Below are 12,252 nucleotides of genomic sequence, written 5' to 3' on the forward strand. Positions count from 1 at the left end.
AATTTATTTACTATCTGTCAGTAGAAGACAAAGGTTAAAGAGAAGCAGAAGGTAACGGTTCGCTTTCTGGCATAAAGACACTTGACTATAAACCAGCACAGGGTTTATAAAAACCTATAAAAAATTACAGTTTTGTATTTTATCCAGAGTGACTTTAGTATATCTGTGGGAATAGTATGACCTTAAATGGAGATATAACTTAAAGAAAATCACTGTGTGTGTTTCAATCAGAGTATAAATTATGTTACTCAAAAATAACTTAAATTGGAAAGAGTAAAAAACTACCCTGAAGAAAGAAGCAAAAGAAAGCATTTTATTGGGTTTTATTGGGGGCTGGCTCGCAGTTTCAGAGGTTTGGTCCATTGTCATCATTGTGGGGAGTATGGTGGCGTGCCGGCAGGTTCTGGAGCAGTAGTTGGGACTTTATATTTGATCTGTGGGCAGAGATAGACGTCCAGACAGAGTCTGGCATTGACTTTAGAAACCTCCCAGTGACATACTTCCTCCCACAAGGCCACACCTACTCCAGCCTAATCCCTTCCAACAGTTACAGTCCCTGGTGACCAAGCGTTCACACCTATGAGACAGTTATAGTCCCTGGTGACCAAGCGTTCACACCTATGAGCCTGTGGGAACCATACTTACTCAAACAGTGACAGTACATTAAAAGGAATTTAAATGTCAGCCAGACATTGTGGTACCCAGCTGTAGTCTTGGCACTGGGAGGTAAAGACAAGATGATCAGGAATTGGAGGTTTATGATACCCTGGAGAGGGAAGGAGAGAGGAAAATGAGTGACTTTAGACATTATGGCAGGTGCTACTATGCAAATGGTCATATAGACAACACAGATACTGCCAGAAGTTCTTGGGTGGTTTGTTTCTCCTGTGATGCTGAGTCAGCGGGATGTGAGACAAGGGACTAGAAGAGATCAGGGGAGACCATTGAAATATTAGTTGTAGAATACTAGAATATCCTATTTAACTTGGATCAAGTAGATCAACCAGGAGCTTTTAAGAACACGTGAGGTTGAAAAGTGTGAGTTTAGGTTGGGACTGTAGTCATTTCTGAGAGTGGAGAAATCTGCGTTTGGCCATGGGTGCAGGGAGTCCCAGAGCTCATGTAGTGAGCAGGAAATACCTCTCTCAGCCGTGGTCCTTCTGTCTAGAAAGCCCTTTGCTTTTCCGCGTGCCAGGCTCCCTCAGTCCCACACAGATCTCTTCAGCGGCCTCACCAGCGCCAAAACCCTAGTGCTGCTTCTTTTGCCAGTTCTCATAGATCCAGGTGCTGGAAGCCCAGCATCGTCTTAATCTTAAGGTGTACCAAAAAGTCTTGCCAATACCGCCACTTAAATGGTAGTGAATTAGCAACAGACGGATCTCTCTCTTAACCTGGTGCTTATTTTCCATGTGTTTGCATCTCACAGTGAGTTTGTAAACTCTCAGAACCACCAAAAGATAGTGAAGCCACTAAGATGTCTAGGTCTTAGTTTGAAATTATGAGTATTTATTACTTTTTCTGTAGACACTGTTAAAGGTTCTATGTAATACATTAAACATTGTAGTAATACACTAGTAAAGAATTTACTCATTATTTTACACAGTAAGCCTGTTTGCAAGTGGTGCCTATTTGGAACTAACCTTTGTAGAGACATTTGGGGCCATTCAATCCCTCACATGGAATTAAACTGAGTCAATTAACCCAGGTTCTGCAGACTGGGATCCAAATCTCATTGCATGTGGAATCCCTGCTGCTGACATTGTGCTGGAAGCTGAATTTTAGATGATGCAGACCAAGTTCAACGAAACCCTTGTTTGAGCTGTTTTCATTCCCCTTCCTTTTCAATGCGCATCCACATTTTTATGATCATATTCAATGTGCTTTGATTTTGTATTTTATTACATGTAAACATGTTTCATAATTGTTTTGGTAACTGCGTATTACTCATTAAATTGATACACCATGACCATAATATGTCAAAATGCCTATCAGGAAAATAATTATTTCTGATTTTTGGTGTGATGGATAATGCTGCACTAAACATCTTTGTGCATATCATTTTTTCTTCTGAATTATTTCCTTAGGAAAAATTCCCAGAAGTGGAATTACAGGATCAAAGGGTATGAACATTTTTATGGCTCTTAATATGTGCCAGTAGAATTTTCTTTAAGGATTGATGAAGCCACTGAGTGGCCTGATATGGATTGATCAGGACTAATAATCCTTTCATGTAGGGCTAGGCTGGCAAGTGCTTCAAACTTTAGTGTTTATCGTATACACCAGCTAATTTCATAGCCTTTGTTTTGTGAAATAATTATAAGACAGGGTTTGTTTTCAATTAACCCTTCTGCTAATGCATAGTGGAAATTCATTTGTTGTTATTTTTACTGTGTTCTTTGAATAAATGTATTTTACTGTTTGTTTGTAGGATTTGATTAGAGACCAAGGGTTTCGTGGTGATGGAGGTAAGTAGTGATTTTAGGTTTTTTGTGTTTGTTTGTTTTTTTAAAGGCAAAAATGCAATTGCTTTGCTGCTTGTCTCCTTTATAGTTGCTTTTTTCATGAAACAGACACAGAGAAAAATGTGTAGAGAAAACCAAATGGGTTTTTGTTTTTTATAGTAGTTATTATCATTTACTGCTGTCAGAATTTAAAATTATTCATAACACGTAGAGAAAATGAGAAGACATAAAAGAAAGTCTTAAATGTACCATCCATAATTTTAAAATACACTTCCAAAGAGAGAGCCGTAATTATTTTATCTACTTTTTAATTTCTGCTGCCTCCAAATCTGGAGTTGCTAAATTTCTTTTGGCTTCCACTAAATGCTCCACTAGAGGTGCTTAGAATCAGGTTAAATCATTCTAAATCACTCTTTGGAGTTGCTTGCTGCATCTCCTCAGTTTTGCAAACTTCATCAAGCATTTCTCATCAACTTTCTAGAACTATTTGAAATGTACATGTATTTCATGGAATGACCCATAATGGACAATTTCGGTTATCCTCTTACTGGTATAGTAAAGAAAATATGCACATGAGAAGTTGCATTAAGATTTCTTACGTTATTGCCATCTAGCCTCCCAAGTGTGATAGCGTACGCATCTGATCCTAGCTGAGGCAGGAGGAGCTAGCCTAAGTCTACATAGCAAGACTCTCTCAAAAACAAAGCAAGGAAACTCTGTAATAATGTAGCCTGTATATTTTCTAAGAGATGGCATTTGAGACTGTCTTGAAGTTTCTTGCAAGAGGTCTTCTGTGTTTACTGACTTGTCAGCTGACTTGTGTCTTACAAAAAAGACCGTATTAGCTGCACACCATGCCTAGAGCTGGTTCTCACTGTGACCTTCTGTATCTTCAGAATAGGTCCAAACCTAGACTCAGTACTTTATACTGAATAAATACTGTAATAAGCCATATATCGTTGTGGTTCTGTACTCCTGTGAGGATATTACATAACAAGCATGAATTATGTACTTAATATTAACTGTATCACATAGGTTTTCAAGAGTTTTTGTTGTTTGTTATTCCATGAGCCTGCCAATTAATGTCGCTGCCAGTTTGACTTTCATATGTCTTAATAGCTGTGGCTGCTGATAATTTTGCCCAATACATCCAGCATTTAAATGTTTCCATCATGTTAGCATCACAGTTAACTTAGTAAACAGCCTGCTTAGGACCTAAAATCACGTGCCATTTCTTATCCTTGTTATGAGTCACTTTTAAAAAAATTCATTGGGGTTTTTATGAAAGTATAAGCAGATTTTTGAAAAGACGTCCAGGATTACTTTGTGAAGCAGGCTTCAGTTCGCCTAATTTATTCCCCATGACTTCTTTCATTTCTTCTGTGTGTCTGTCTTCCGTGTTTGCCTGCCCCTCTCTTTCTCTTCTAACAGCCCCCTTGAGCCAGCTGATGCGCTGTCTTCGGAAATACCAATCCCGGACTCCCAGCCCCCTCCTACATTCTGTCCCCAGTGAAATAGTGTTTGATTTTGAGCCTGGCCCAGTGTTGAGAGGTAGTTGGGCTCTTCTTTCTTGTTTTCACCCAAGCAAACTAAGTGTAAACTACAGATTCTGTTTGTGCCTCACCCTCACAGCGTGTGTTTGTAAGTGTGAGAGTTTTAAGTACTGAATTTCTGCTTGGCCTGGCTGGAATGCTCTGAATGTGCTTCTCACACACACTCACTACTGCTAGCTTTCTGTATGCTGTCCATTATACATTTTTAAAAGCAAGAAAATTCTGAGTTGGGATTTCCATCTTGCTTATTGTTGTCTTATTTCTGTTTGATCTTGATAATTTCTTAAGTTCTGGGTAGCGTGGGCAGGATTCTTTTTACTTTAGTCCATTAGATGATTAAGTAATACTAATATTTTTTAAGAAAATAAAAAATGTAAGTGGAAACCCCTATGAAAAGGTTTTTATGCTGGGCATATTGGCTATCTGTAACCTTAGCACTTGAGAAGCAGGGGCAGGAGGAAAAACCTCTGCTGGTTTGAGGCCGAAGAGATTTTTATGACACTTTTGACAGTTTTTTTTTTTAAAGATTTTGTAATATAACTAATTTTCTGTTCTTTATTTTTCCCCTTATTTATGATATATTTTGACTAATCCATGAACATAAATTCAGAAAAATTGAATCTACATATGTTAAATTATGCTCTCATGTGAGGGAAGTTAGTAATATAATTGTAGTCTCCTATTTTACCTGTCACATTTTAATTTATTGTTAACTTGTAAATTTAAGATAAAATTTAGGTACCTTATTTTAAATACTTTTACAAGTATATTTACTGTCTCAATATGCTTAGTGACCTATACCTAATATAATGATGGTGCTTTAGAGTTTCCCATTAACGTAACCATCCCATAGATGCAGTAGAGGTCATTCAGTACTCAGTGATGTTATGAAACTAAGCAATACAATAAATAAGAACTGTGCATGAGGCATGGCAAGTGTTACTGCTTTGTAATATTGCAAATTATCAGGGATTTCTATAAAATGTGCTCTAGTTAAAAGAAATTCCAGACACCATTTTCTCTTAGAAAATTGCATATGCATTCCTGGAATTTTCATATAGTGCTATAATATGATGTAATGATTGTAAAACATCTATTCAGATTTAGCCTTTATATATTGTCATTGGCATCCTTACTGTTTGAAAGAGCATGACTCTTTTTTACCCTTGAGAGTAATATATTTTTGCTACTGTGTATGGAAATCTCCATGGAAATCTCAGGCCTATTCACTATGTACTCTGTGGAGTCGTTGCTCTAAACTACTCTGTCCCATGTACAATGTGTGCTTTTACTAACCGAGCCTACTTGTAAACTTCACATGCCTTATAAACTATTGCTATGTGGCTGAAATGCAACTGGAATGCCATAGCATTTATCTGCTCACCTTTATAATATCAAGTTTTTCGGGAAGTCTTGAAAGCCTGTTGAGCAGGGCTGGAGAGATGGCTCAGCAGTTAAGAGCACTGGCTGCTCTTCCAGAGGATCAGGGTTCAATTCCCAGCAACCACATGGAAGCTCACCACTGTCTGTAACTCCAGCTCCAGGAATTCCAACACCTCCACACATGCAGATAAAACACCAGCGCACATAAAAACCAACATAAATAAATAATTTTTTAAAAGAAGAAAGAAAGCCAGGCTCTGGAGAAATGTCTCAGAGGTTAAGAGCACTGACTGTTCTTCTAGAGGATCCAGGTTTGATTCCCAGCACCCTGATAGCAGCTCACAACCAAAAGGGATCTAATGCTCTCTTCTGTCCTCCACAGGCACCAAGCAGACAAATGGTACACAGACAGTCAAAGCATCTACACACAAACAAAAACAATAATATAGTAACTTAAAGAAGAAAGCCTGCTTAGCTTTGTTTATGTTAACTTCGCAATAAAGGCAACCATCTATATTTAATAGAAAAAATTCCAAGGATGGCTGACACTACCCACAATCTCTTAAATAATAGAGCTACAGTTTAAGATCATATGTAAATTTAGGGCTAATTTGTAAGAAATATTTTAACAGTAAGTCCATTAAAATATTTCAATTTTGAAGTTTACATGTTTTTGAAATATCGAGGCTATTGAAATATACAAAATAGTTTATTTTGTAGAGTTTTGCATTGTTTTTGTTTTGTTAGTTTTCTCTTTGTTTTTTGAAATAGGGTCTCTCTATATTATGTGGCCCTGACAATCCAGGAACTTATTCTATAGACCAGGCTGGCCTCCAGTTCACAGAGATCCACCTGCCTCTGCCTCCCGAGTGCTAGGATTAAAGTTGTGTGGTACCATGCCAGTGCATTGGTTTTTTATCAAAGGCACAGGAACTTGGTAGTAAATTTTAGAAATTGTGCCTTGGTTTAGAGATTGTGTTTTTCTAGACTTGTTCATTAGTATCTATCATAACAGTCATTAAATTGGCCAGAAAACAAAAATAAATTTCAGTACCAGTCACAAACCGTGCCTCTTTTGGCCTGCGCTTTGTGAAAGGCTGGTGTTTAAATGTGCATTGCATTTACAGTGTAGATCTCCCACTCTCTGCCCCTGTTAGGTGAACATGCTTGCTCCTCCTTCATGCTTCCTCCTGCTCAATGGGCATAATTCCCCTTCCTCTAATGCAGGGTCCACTCCAGGGTTGTCTGCCACCCCACCTGCCTCATTACCTGGCTCACTCACTAACGTGAAAGCCTTACAGAAATCCCCAGGACCCCAGCGGGAAAGGAAATCATCCTCCTCCTCAGAAGATAGAAATCGAATGGTAAGGATGTGTGATGAATTTTTCCTATAACCATAGCCAAATACAATTGCCATCTAGATATAACAGGACTGTGTGATGCAAATTTGAGTGAATGGTTTTCTTTGCATGAAACATAGTCACACAAAACTGGTCTTTTGCTCCTGTTTGTAATCAAAGTTTTAAGAGGTCATTTTGAAAGGAAAATAATGATGTTCTATTTCTAAAATAAGGAGGACGAGTATAAACAAGGACTCAGAAAGCATGATTAAGTTTATATGTTCTAAGTATCTACCAAATGTCATTCTTCCATATTAGAAAATTAATTTTCCGCTATTTTTACCTTACCAAAGGAATTGATATGTTGATTTCTTTTTATCTTTTTTTTTTCTGTTTTGATGATCAAGTCAGTTAAGATATGTAAGGAAGTCTAGCGCCAACAGTTAACCATAACATGTAAAGTTTTAGAGATTTGAAGCCAAACCTAACCACAGATATATAGTTGTTATCTTACCTCTGTAGTCCTCCAGATACTTAAAATGCCATTTTGTTTTGATTTTAAGAATAACAATGTGGACAGAAGTTTCATTCTGTCCAGTCCCTCAGCTGTTTAGTCACAAATAAACACAAAGAGGTTTATATTAATTATAAACTGTTTGGCTAATAGTTCAGGCTTCTTATTGGCTAGCTCTCTCTTAATTATTATCCCATAACTATTAATCTGTGTGTCTCCACATGACCTTATCTTACCGGAGAATGTCCTTATTTTACTGGAGAATGCCTGGGTGTCCTATCTTTCTGGTACTTTCATGGAGTCTCTCTGGCAACTCACTCTCTCCCAGAAGTCTCCTCGTCTGGTAGCCCTGACTGTCTATTGGCCAAAACAGCTTTGTTTAACCAATAAGAGAAACATATTTACAGCATTCAGAAGGACATCCCCCATCATAACAATACGTATTTCTACATATAACAAATTATTTTTATTTTAAATTTTTTAATTAGTACTTTATTATTTTGTGTATGTGGGTGTTTGACTGAATATACATTCAGTATAACCTGTATATGTCCAGTGCTAAAGGGAGCCAGAAGAGTGCAATGGATCCCCTGGACCTGGAGTTATGGGCGGTTGTGAACTGCCATATGGGTGCTGGGACTCGAACCCAGGCCTCTGGAAAAATAGTTGCTGCTCCTAACTTCTGAATCATTCTCCAGCACCAGTTATTCTGTTAAGTAGTTTCCCATCCTAATACTGACCCATCTTAAATTTAATTTTGTGTTTTGAGTCATGATTGTAACTTTTGCTTCCTCAACATGGTGGCATTTTGTTATTTTCTTTCCTTGCTCTCTTCTAACTTCCTGTCAGGCAGCAATGTATTTAGCATGAAACGTAAGGATTTTCTCTTTTGTTTGCCTTGGCTTGACTTTTACTGTATTTTTTGAGAAAACACTTGGTAGACGAGATTCAAGTGATGATTGGGAGATTCCTGATGGACAGATTACAGTGGGACAAAGAATTGGATCTGGATCATTTGGAACTGTCTACAAGGGAAAGTGGCATGGTATGTATGTAATATGGTACCATTGGCACAAGTAGGATATGTTTAAAATCTTTTGTTTTAAAAATTCAAGCCAAGCCAGGCGTTGGTGGCACACGCCTTTAATCCCAGCACTCGGGAGGCAGAGGCAGGCGGATCTCTGTGAGTTCGAGGCCAGGCTGGACCGACAGCCTCCAAAACAATACAGAGAAACCCTGTCTTGTAAAACCAAAAAAAAAAAAAAATTTCAAGCCAAAGCTGGACATGATGGCTCATGCCATTAATCCCAGCTCTCATGAGGCAAAGGCAGACCAGCCTGGTCTACAGAGCTAGTTTCAGGACAGCCAGGGCTACACAGAGAAGCCTGTCTTGAAGAGTGGAGAGGAAGGGAGGACAAGCATCATGACACACACTTGTATTCCCAGCACTTAGGATGAGGAAGCATGAGCATTAGGAGCTTAAGCATCCTTAGCTATGTAGAAAGTTCAAGGCCAACTTGAGCACTACAAGAGACTGTCTCAAGAACAAATACAAAGTCAAAATTATTCACTGTTGTCATTATTAAACTGTTTTCGTCAAATGCAGAAGTCCTCAAAGGTTCCTAACAAAAATGATGGAATGTAAAAACTGGCTTCACAGTAGTGAAGGTGCTGTCAGTATTTTACAGTAAAGATTCATAAAGATGAAGATCATTGAGCTATATAGTCCTAAAGGAAGTTTGTTTTCCTTTTGAAAGCATTCCTTTTGAGCCGGACATCCTTAGTCTACAGAGGCGAGTTCCAAGACAGCCTCCAAAACAGTACAGAGAAACCCTGTCTCAAAAAACCAAAAAAAGAAAATAGACTTGAGCACTCAGTAGTAGAAGGTTTGATTAGCATATTGATGCATCCATGTATTGTTATGTGAGTCAAAATAGCTATAGGGGTAATGGAAAGGTGTCTAATATATTATTTGAAGCCACATATGTAATACCTTCATGAGCACTGAAGAGATGGCTAATGATTAAGAGCACTGTCTGCTCTTCCAGAGATCCTGAGTTCAATTCCCAGCAGCCACATGATGGCTCACAACCATCCATAATGCAATCTAGTGCCCTCTTCTGGCCTGCTGGTATACATGCAGACAGAACACTGTATATATACATAATAAATAATTTTTTAAAAGACCCATAAAAATATCAATAGTATAAAAATGCTATATGAATTCTCTCATAAGGTTATCATTTGATATTCATTCATTAAGTATTAGTACTGCATATATAGATAAACATAGGATATATACATACATGACAAGGGTTGTTTCTGAGTGGCATAATTATGGGAAGTTTTTATTTATGTTTCCTGAAACATATAGGTATTCAGCAGTATTAGGTGGTATAACTGAGAATAAATACTATATTACTTTGATAGTTAAGAAAAGGATACAAGCCGGGCATTGGTGGCGCACGCCTTTAATTCCAGCACTCGGGAGGCAGAGGCAGGTGGATCTCTATGAATTCGAGGCCGGGCTGGTCTACAAGAGCTAGTTCCAGGACAGCCTCCAAAGCCACAGAGAAACCCTGTCTCGAAAAACCAAAAGAAAAGAATACAGTGTGTGTGTGGGGGGGGGTCAGATAATTAAAACATATCAAACCAAGTAAATAAATTTGTGATTAATAAGCATAACATTTCCAGCCTTCTAGAAGATCTCCTCATGCCCTCCTCACTCACTCTCCCTGAAAAGATAACATCCCGACTTAAGTAGAATATAATGTGTTATCCTTTTTGTTTGCAGTATTGTGAGACCCATCAATGTTGTTGGATGTTTGTGTGTCATTCATCCTCTCTGTAGTATTCCGTTATGTGACTGTAATGTGATTTCTTCCATCTGCTGTATAAGAAGCGTTTGGGTAGTTTCCAATTTGGTGCTATTTTGAATGATGCTGCAGTGTATATTTTTAGTATATGCCTTTTGAAGAGCATATGTGTATATTTTTACTGGCTATATGCCTAGGAGAGAATTATAGAACTACACCATATGTATACTTCCAGTTTTATAGATACTCCCATCAGTGCTGCCAATAGATTGTACCAATTTACACATCTACTAGCAGTGTGTAAGAGTTGAATTTCAGCCTGACCTTGGTGGTATACGCCTTTAATCTCAGCAGGAGATAGACGCATGTTGTTCTCTGAGTTAGAGAGCCTGGTCTACGGAGAAGAGTTCCAGGACAGCCAAGGCTACACAGAAAAACCCTGTCTCAAAAATAACCTCCCCCCCAAAATAGTTAAACTATGATTATAATTTTAATAATTTTCCAGTCAACAGTATAAGTAAGTCATAACTTTGGAGGAACATTTTACAAGTTTTTATTTTAAACTGAGTTCCATTGGACTTGTCACGTCCATAGTTTCAGCATACTCACTTAGTAAATAACACCTCATTTAATTACAAAATTTCTGAGTACTTAAATTGGCAAAACTCAATTCCCAGGAGAAAAAAAACGTTGACTATTTTAGTTTATGTTTTGAAATAGTAGTATAGAAGTAGCATTGTTAGTTGCTTTGTGTAGGGTTGGAGGATGTGTGTGTCCCATTGTCCATGATTTTAAAAAAAGGCTGCCAGTAGTGGCATACACCTTTAGTCCCATCACTTAGGAGGCAGAAGCAGGTAGATCTCCGTGAGTTCAAGGCCAACCTGTCTACAGCGCAAGTTCCAGGACATCCAGAGTTGTTATACAAAGAAATCCTGTCTCCAAAAAACATTTTTTTTAAAAGTAAAGTACAGTTTATTACTAGGTAGTTAAATATAATTTATTTTACTCTGACAATTAGCAAAAACATCCATGAATATTTCGTATTTATTTGAACATTGATGAAACATGCTTTTAATCCCAATGGAAAGCAGAGGCAGGCAGATCTTTGTAAGTTAGAGGCCAGCATGGTCTACAGAGTGAGTTCCAGGACAGCCAGAGAAACCAGGGGGAAAAAGTCATATTTTATAATTTGAAAATTTGGAATAACAATTTTCTTTCAGGTGATGTGGCAGTAAAAATGTTGAATGTGACAGCACCCACACCTCAGCAGTTACAGGCCTTCAAAAATGAAGTGGGAGTGCTCAGGTGAGCTCGTAGATCCCTGCTTTCCAGTGCATTTACTTCAAGTAGAGAAACAATGCGCTACTTACATTGTTTTCCTGATATGCAGTACCATTTAGAACTGTGTGTAAAAGACATATTCCTAGACTGAATTAATAGAAGTAAGTATCTGATCGTGTATAGTAATAGTCCCTTTTACTCTAAAAATTCTAAATGTCTCAAAACACATTTAAAATTGTATTAGTCCTGGGCTCTAGGACTTGAGGAATATTGACAAATGAGAGTAAATTCGTGATGAGAAGACTTAATAGGGAAGATTCTGGAGTTATAACTTTATGTGAGGGGAATGTTCAACAAAACTGAGATTTCAATACAGAGAAGGCTGTTATATTCAAGAGGGTACATAGTTACTCTGTCTGACATTGCAGGGAGCAGAACAAGGAGGTTAGTTATGGAGATTAGAGGAAAATGATTTTGCCTTCACCTAAGAAAACTTCCTACTATGTTTAGAACCACTTAAACAAAAACAGCCTCTACTTCCTCACACAATACATTTAAATATATTTCTGAATACAGTTGTAGGTTAGACGAGATAACTACAGATTAACCTCATTTTGTTCCTGGTACTTTTTATTGAGAACATATTATTGGTAGACTGACTTGGCTCCCTTTAAGGAATTATTACTCATTGTCACATTTCTTTTTTACAGGAAAACGCGGCATGTGAATATCCTGCTTTTCATGGGCTATTCAACAAAGCCACAGCTGGCTATTGTTACCCAGTGGTGTGAGGGCTCCAGCCTGTATCACCATCTCCACATTATTGAGACCAAATTTGAGATGATCAAACTTATAGATATTGCACGGCAGACTGCACAGGGCATGGAGTAAGTTGAATTCGGT

At 37.9% G+C, this 12,252-nt stretch overlaps 1 protein-coding gene across 4 annotated transcripts in view; it reads left to right on the forward strand.

The window, feature by feature from the left end:
- Braf (B-Raf proto-oncogene, serine/threonine kinase) overlaps positions 1 to 12,252 on the forward strand; it is a 125,320-nt gene that overhangs the window by 69,860 nt on the left and 43,208 nt on the right. The window contains exons 9-15 of one of the 4 annotated variants that reach the window (XM_040728643.1): positions 2,085 to 2,120; positions 2,429 to 2,465; positions 3,894 to 4,013; positions 6,626 to 6,762; positions 8,180 to 8,297; positions 11,289 to 11,373; positions 12,060 to 12,236. In XM_040728643.1, the coding sequence (XP_040584577.1) occupies positions 2,085 to 2,120; positions 2,429 to 2,465; positions 3,894 to 4,013; positions 6,626 to 6,762; positions 8,180 to 8,297; positions 11,289 to 11,373; positions 12,060 to 12,236 (710 nt within the window). The remainder of the gene's footprint in view (positions 1 to 2,084; positions 2,121 to 2,428; positions 2,466 to 3,893; positions 4,014 to 6,625; positions 6,763 to 8,179; positions 8,298 to 11,288; positions 11,374 to 12,059; positions 12,237 to 12,252) is intronic. The other 3 variants (XM_040728640.1, XM_040728642.1, XM_040728641.1) reach the window with 3 other exon arrangements.

Source organism: Mesocricetus auratus, unplaced genomic scaffold, assembly GCF_017639785.1.
Source record: "Mesocricetus auratus isolate SY011 unplaced genomic scaffold, BCM_Maur_2.0 Super-Scaffold_100019, whole genome shotgun sequence".
NCBI classification, from domain to species: Eukaryota; Metazoa; Chordata; class Mammalia; order Rodentia; family Cricetidae; genus Mesocricetus; species Mesocricetus auratus.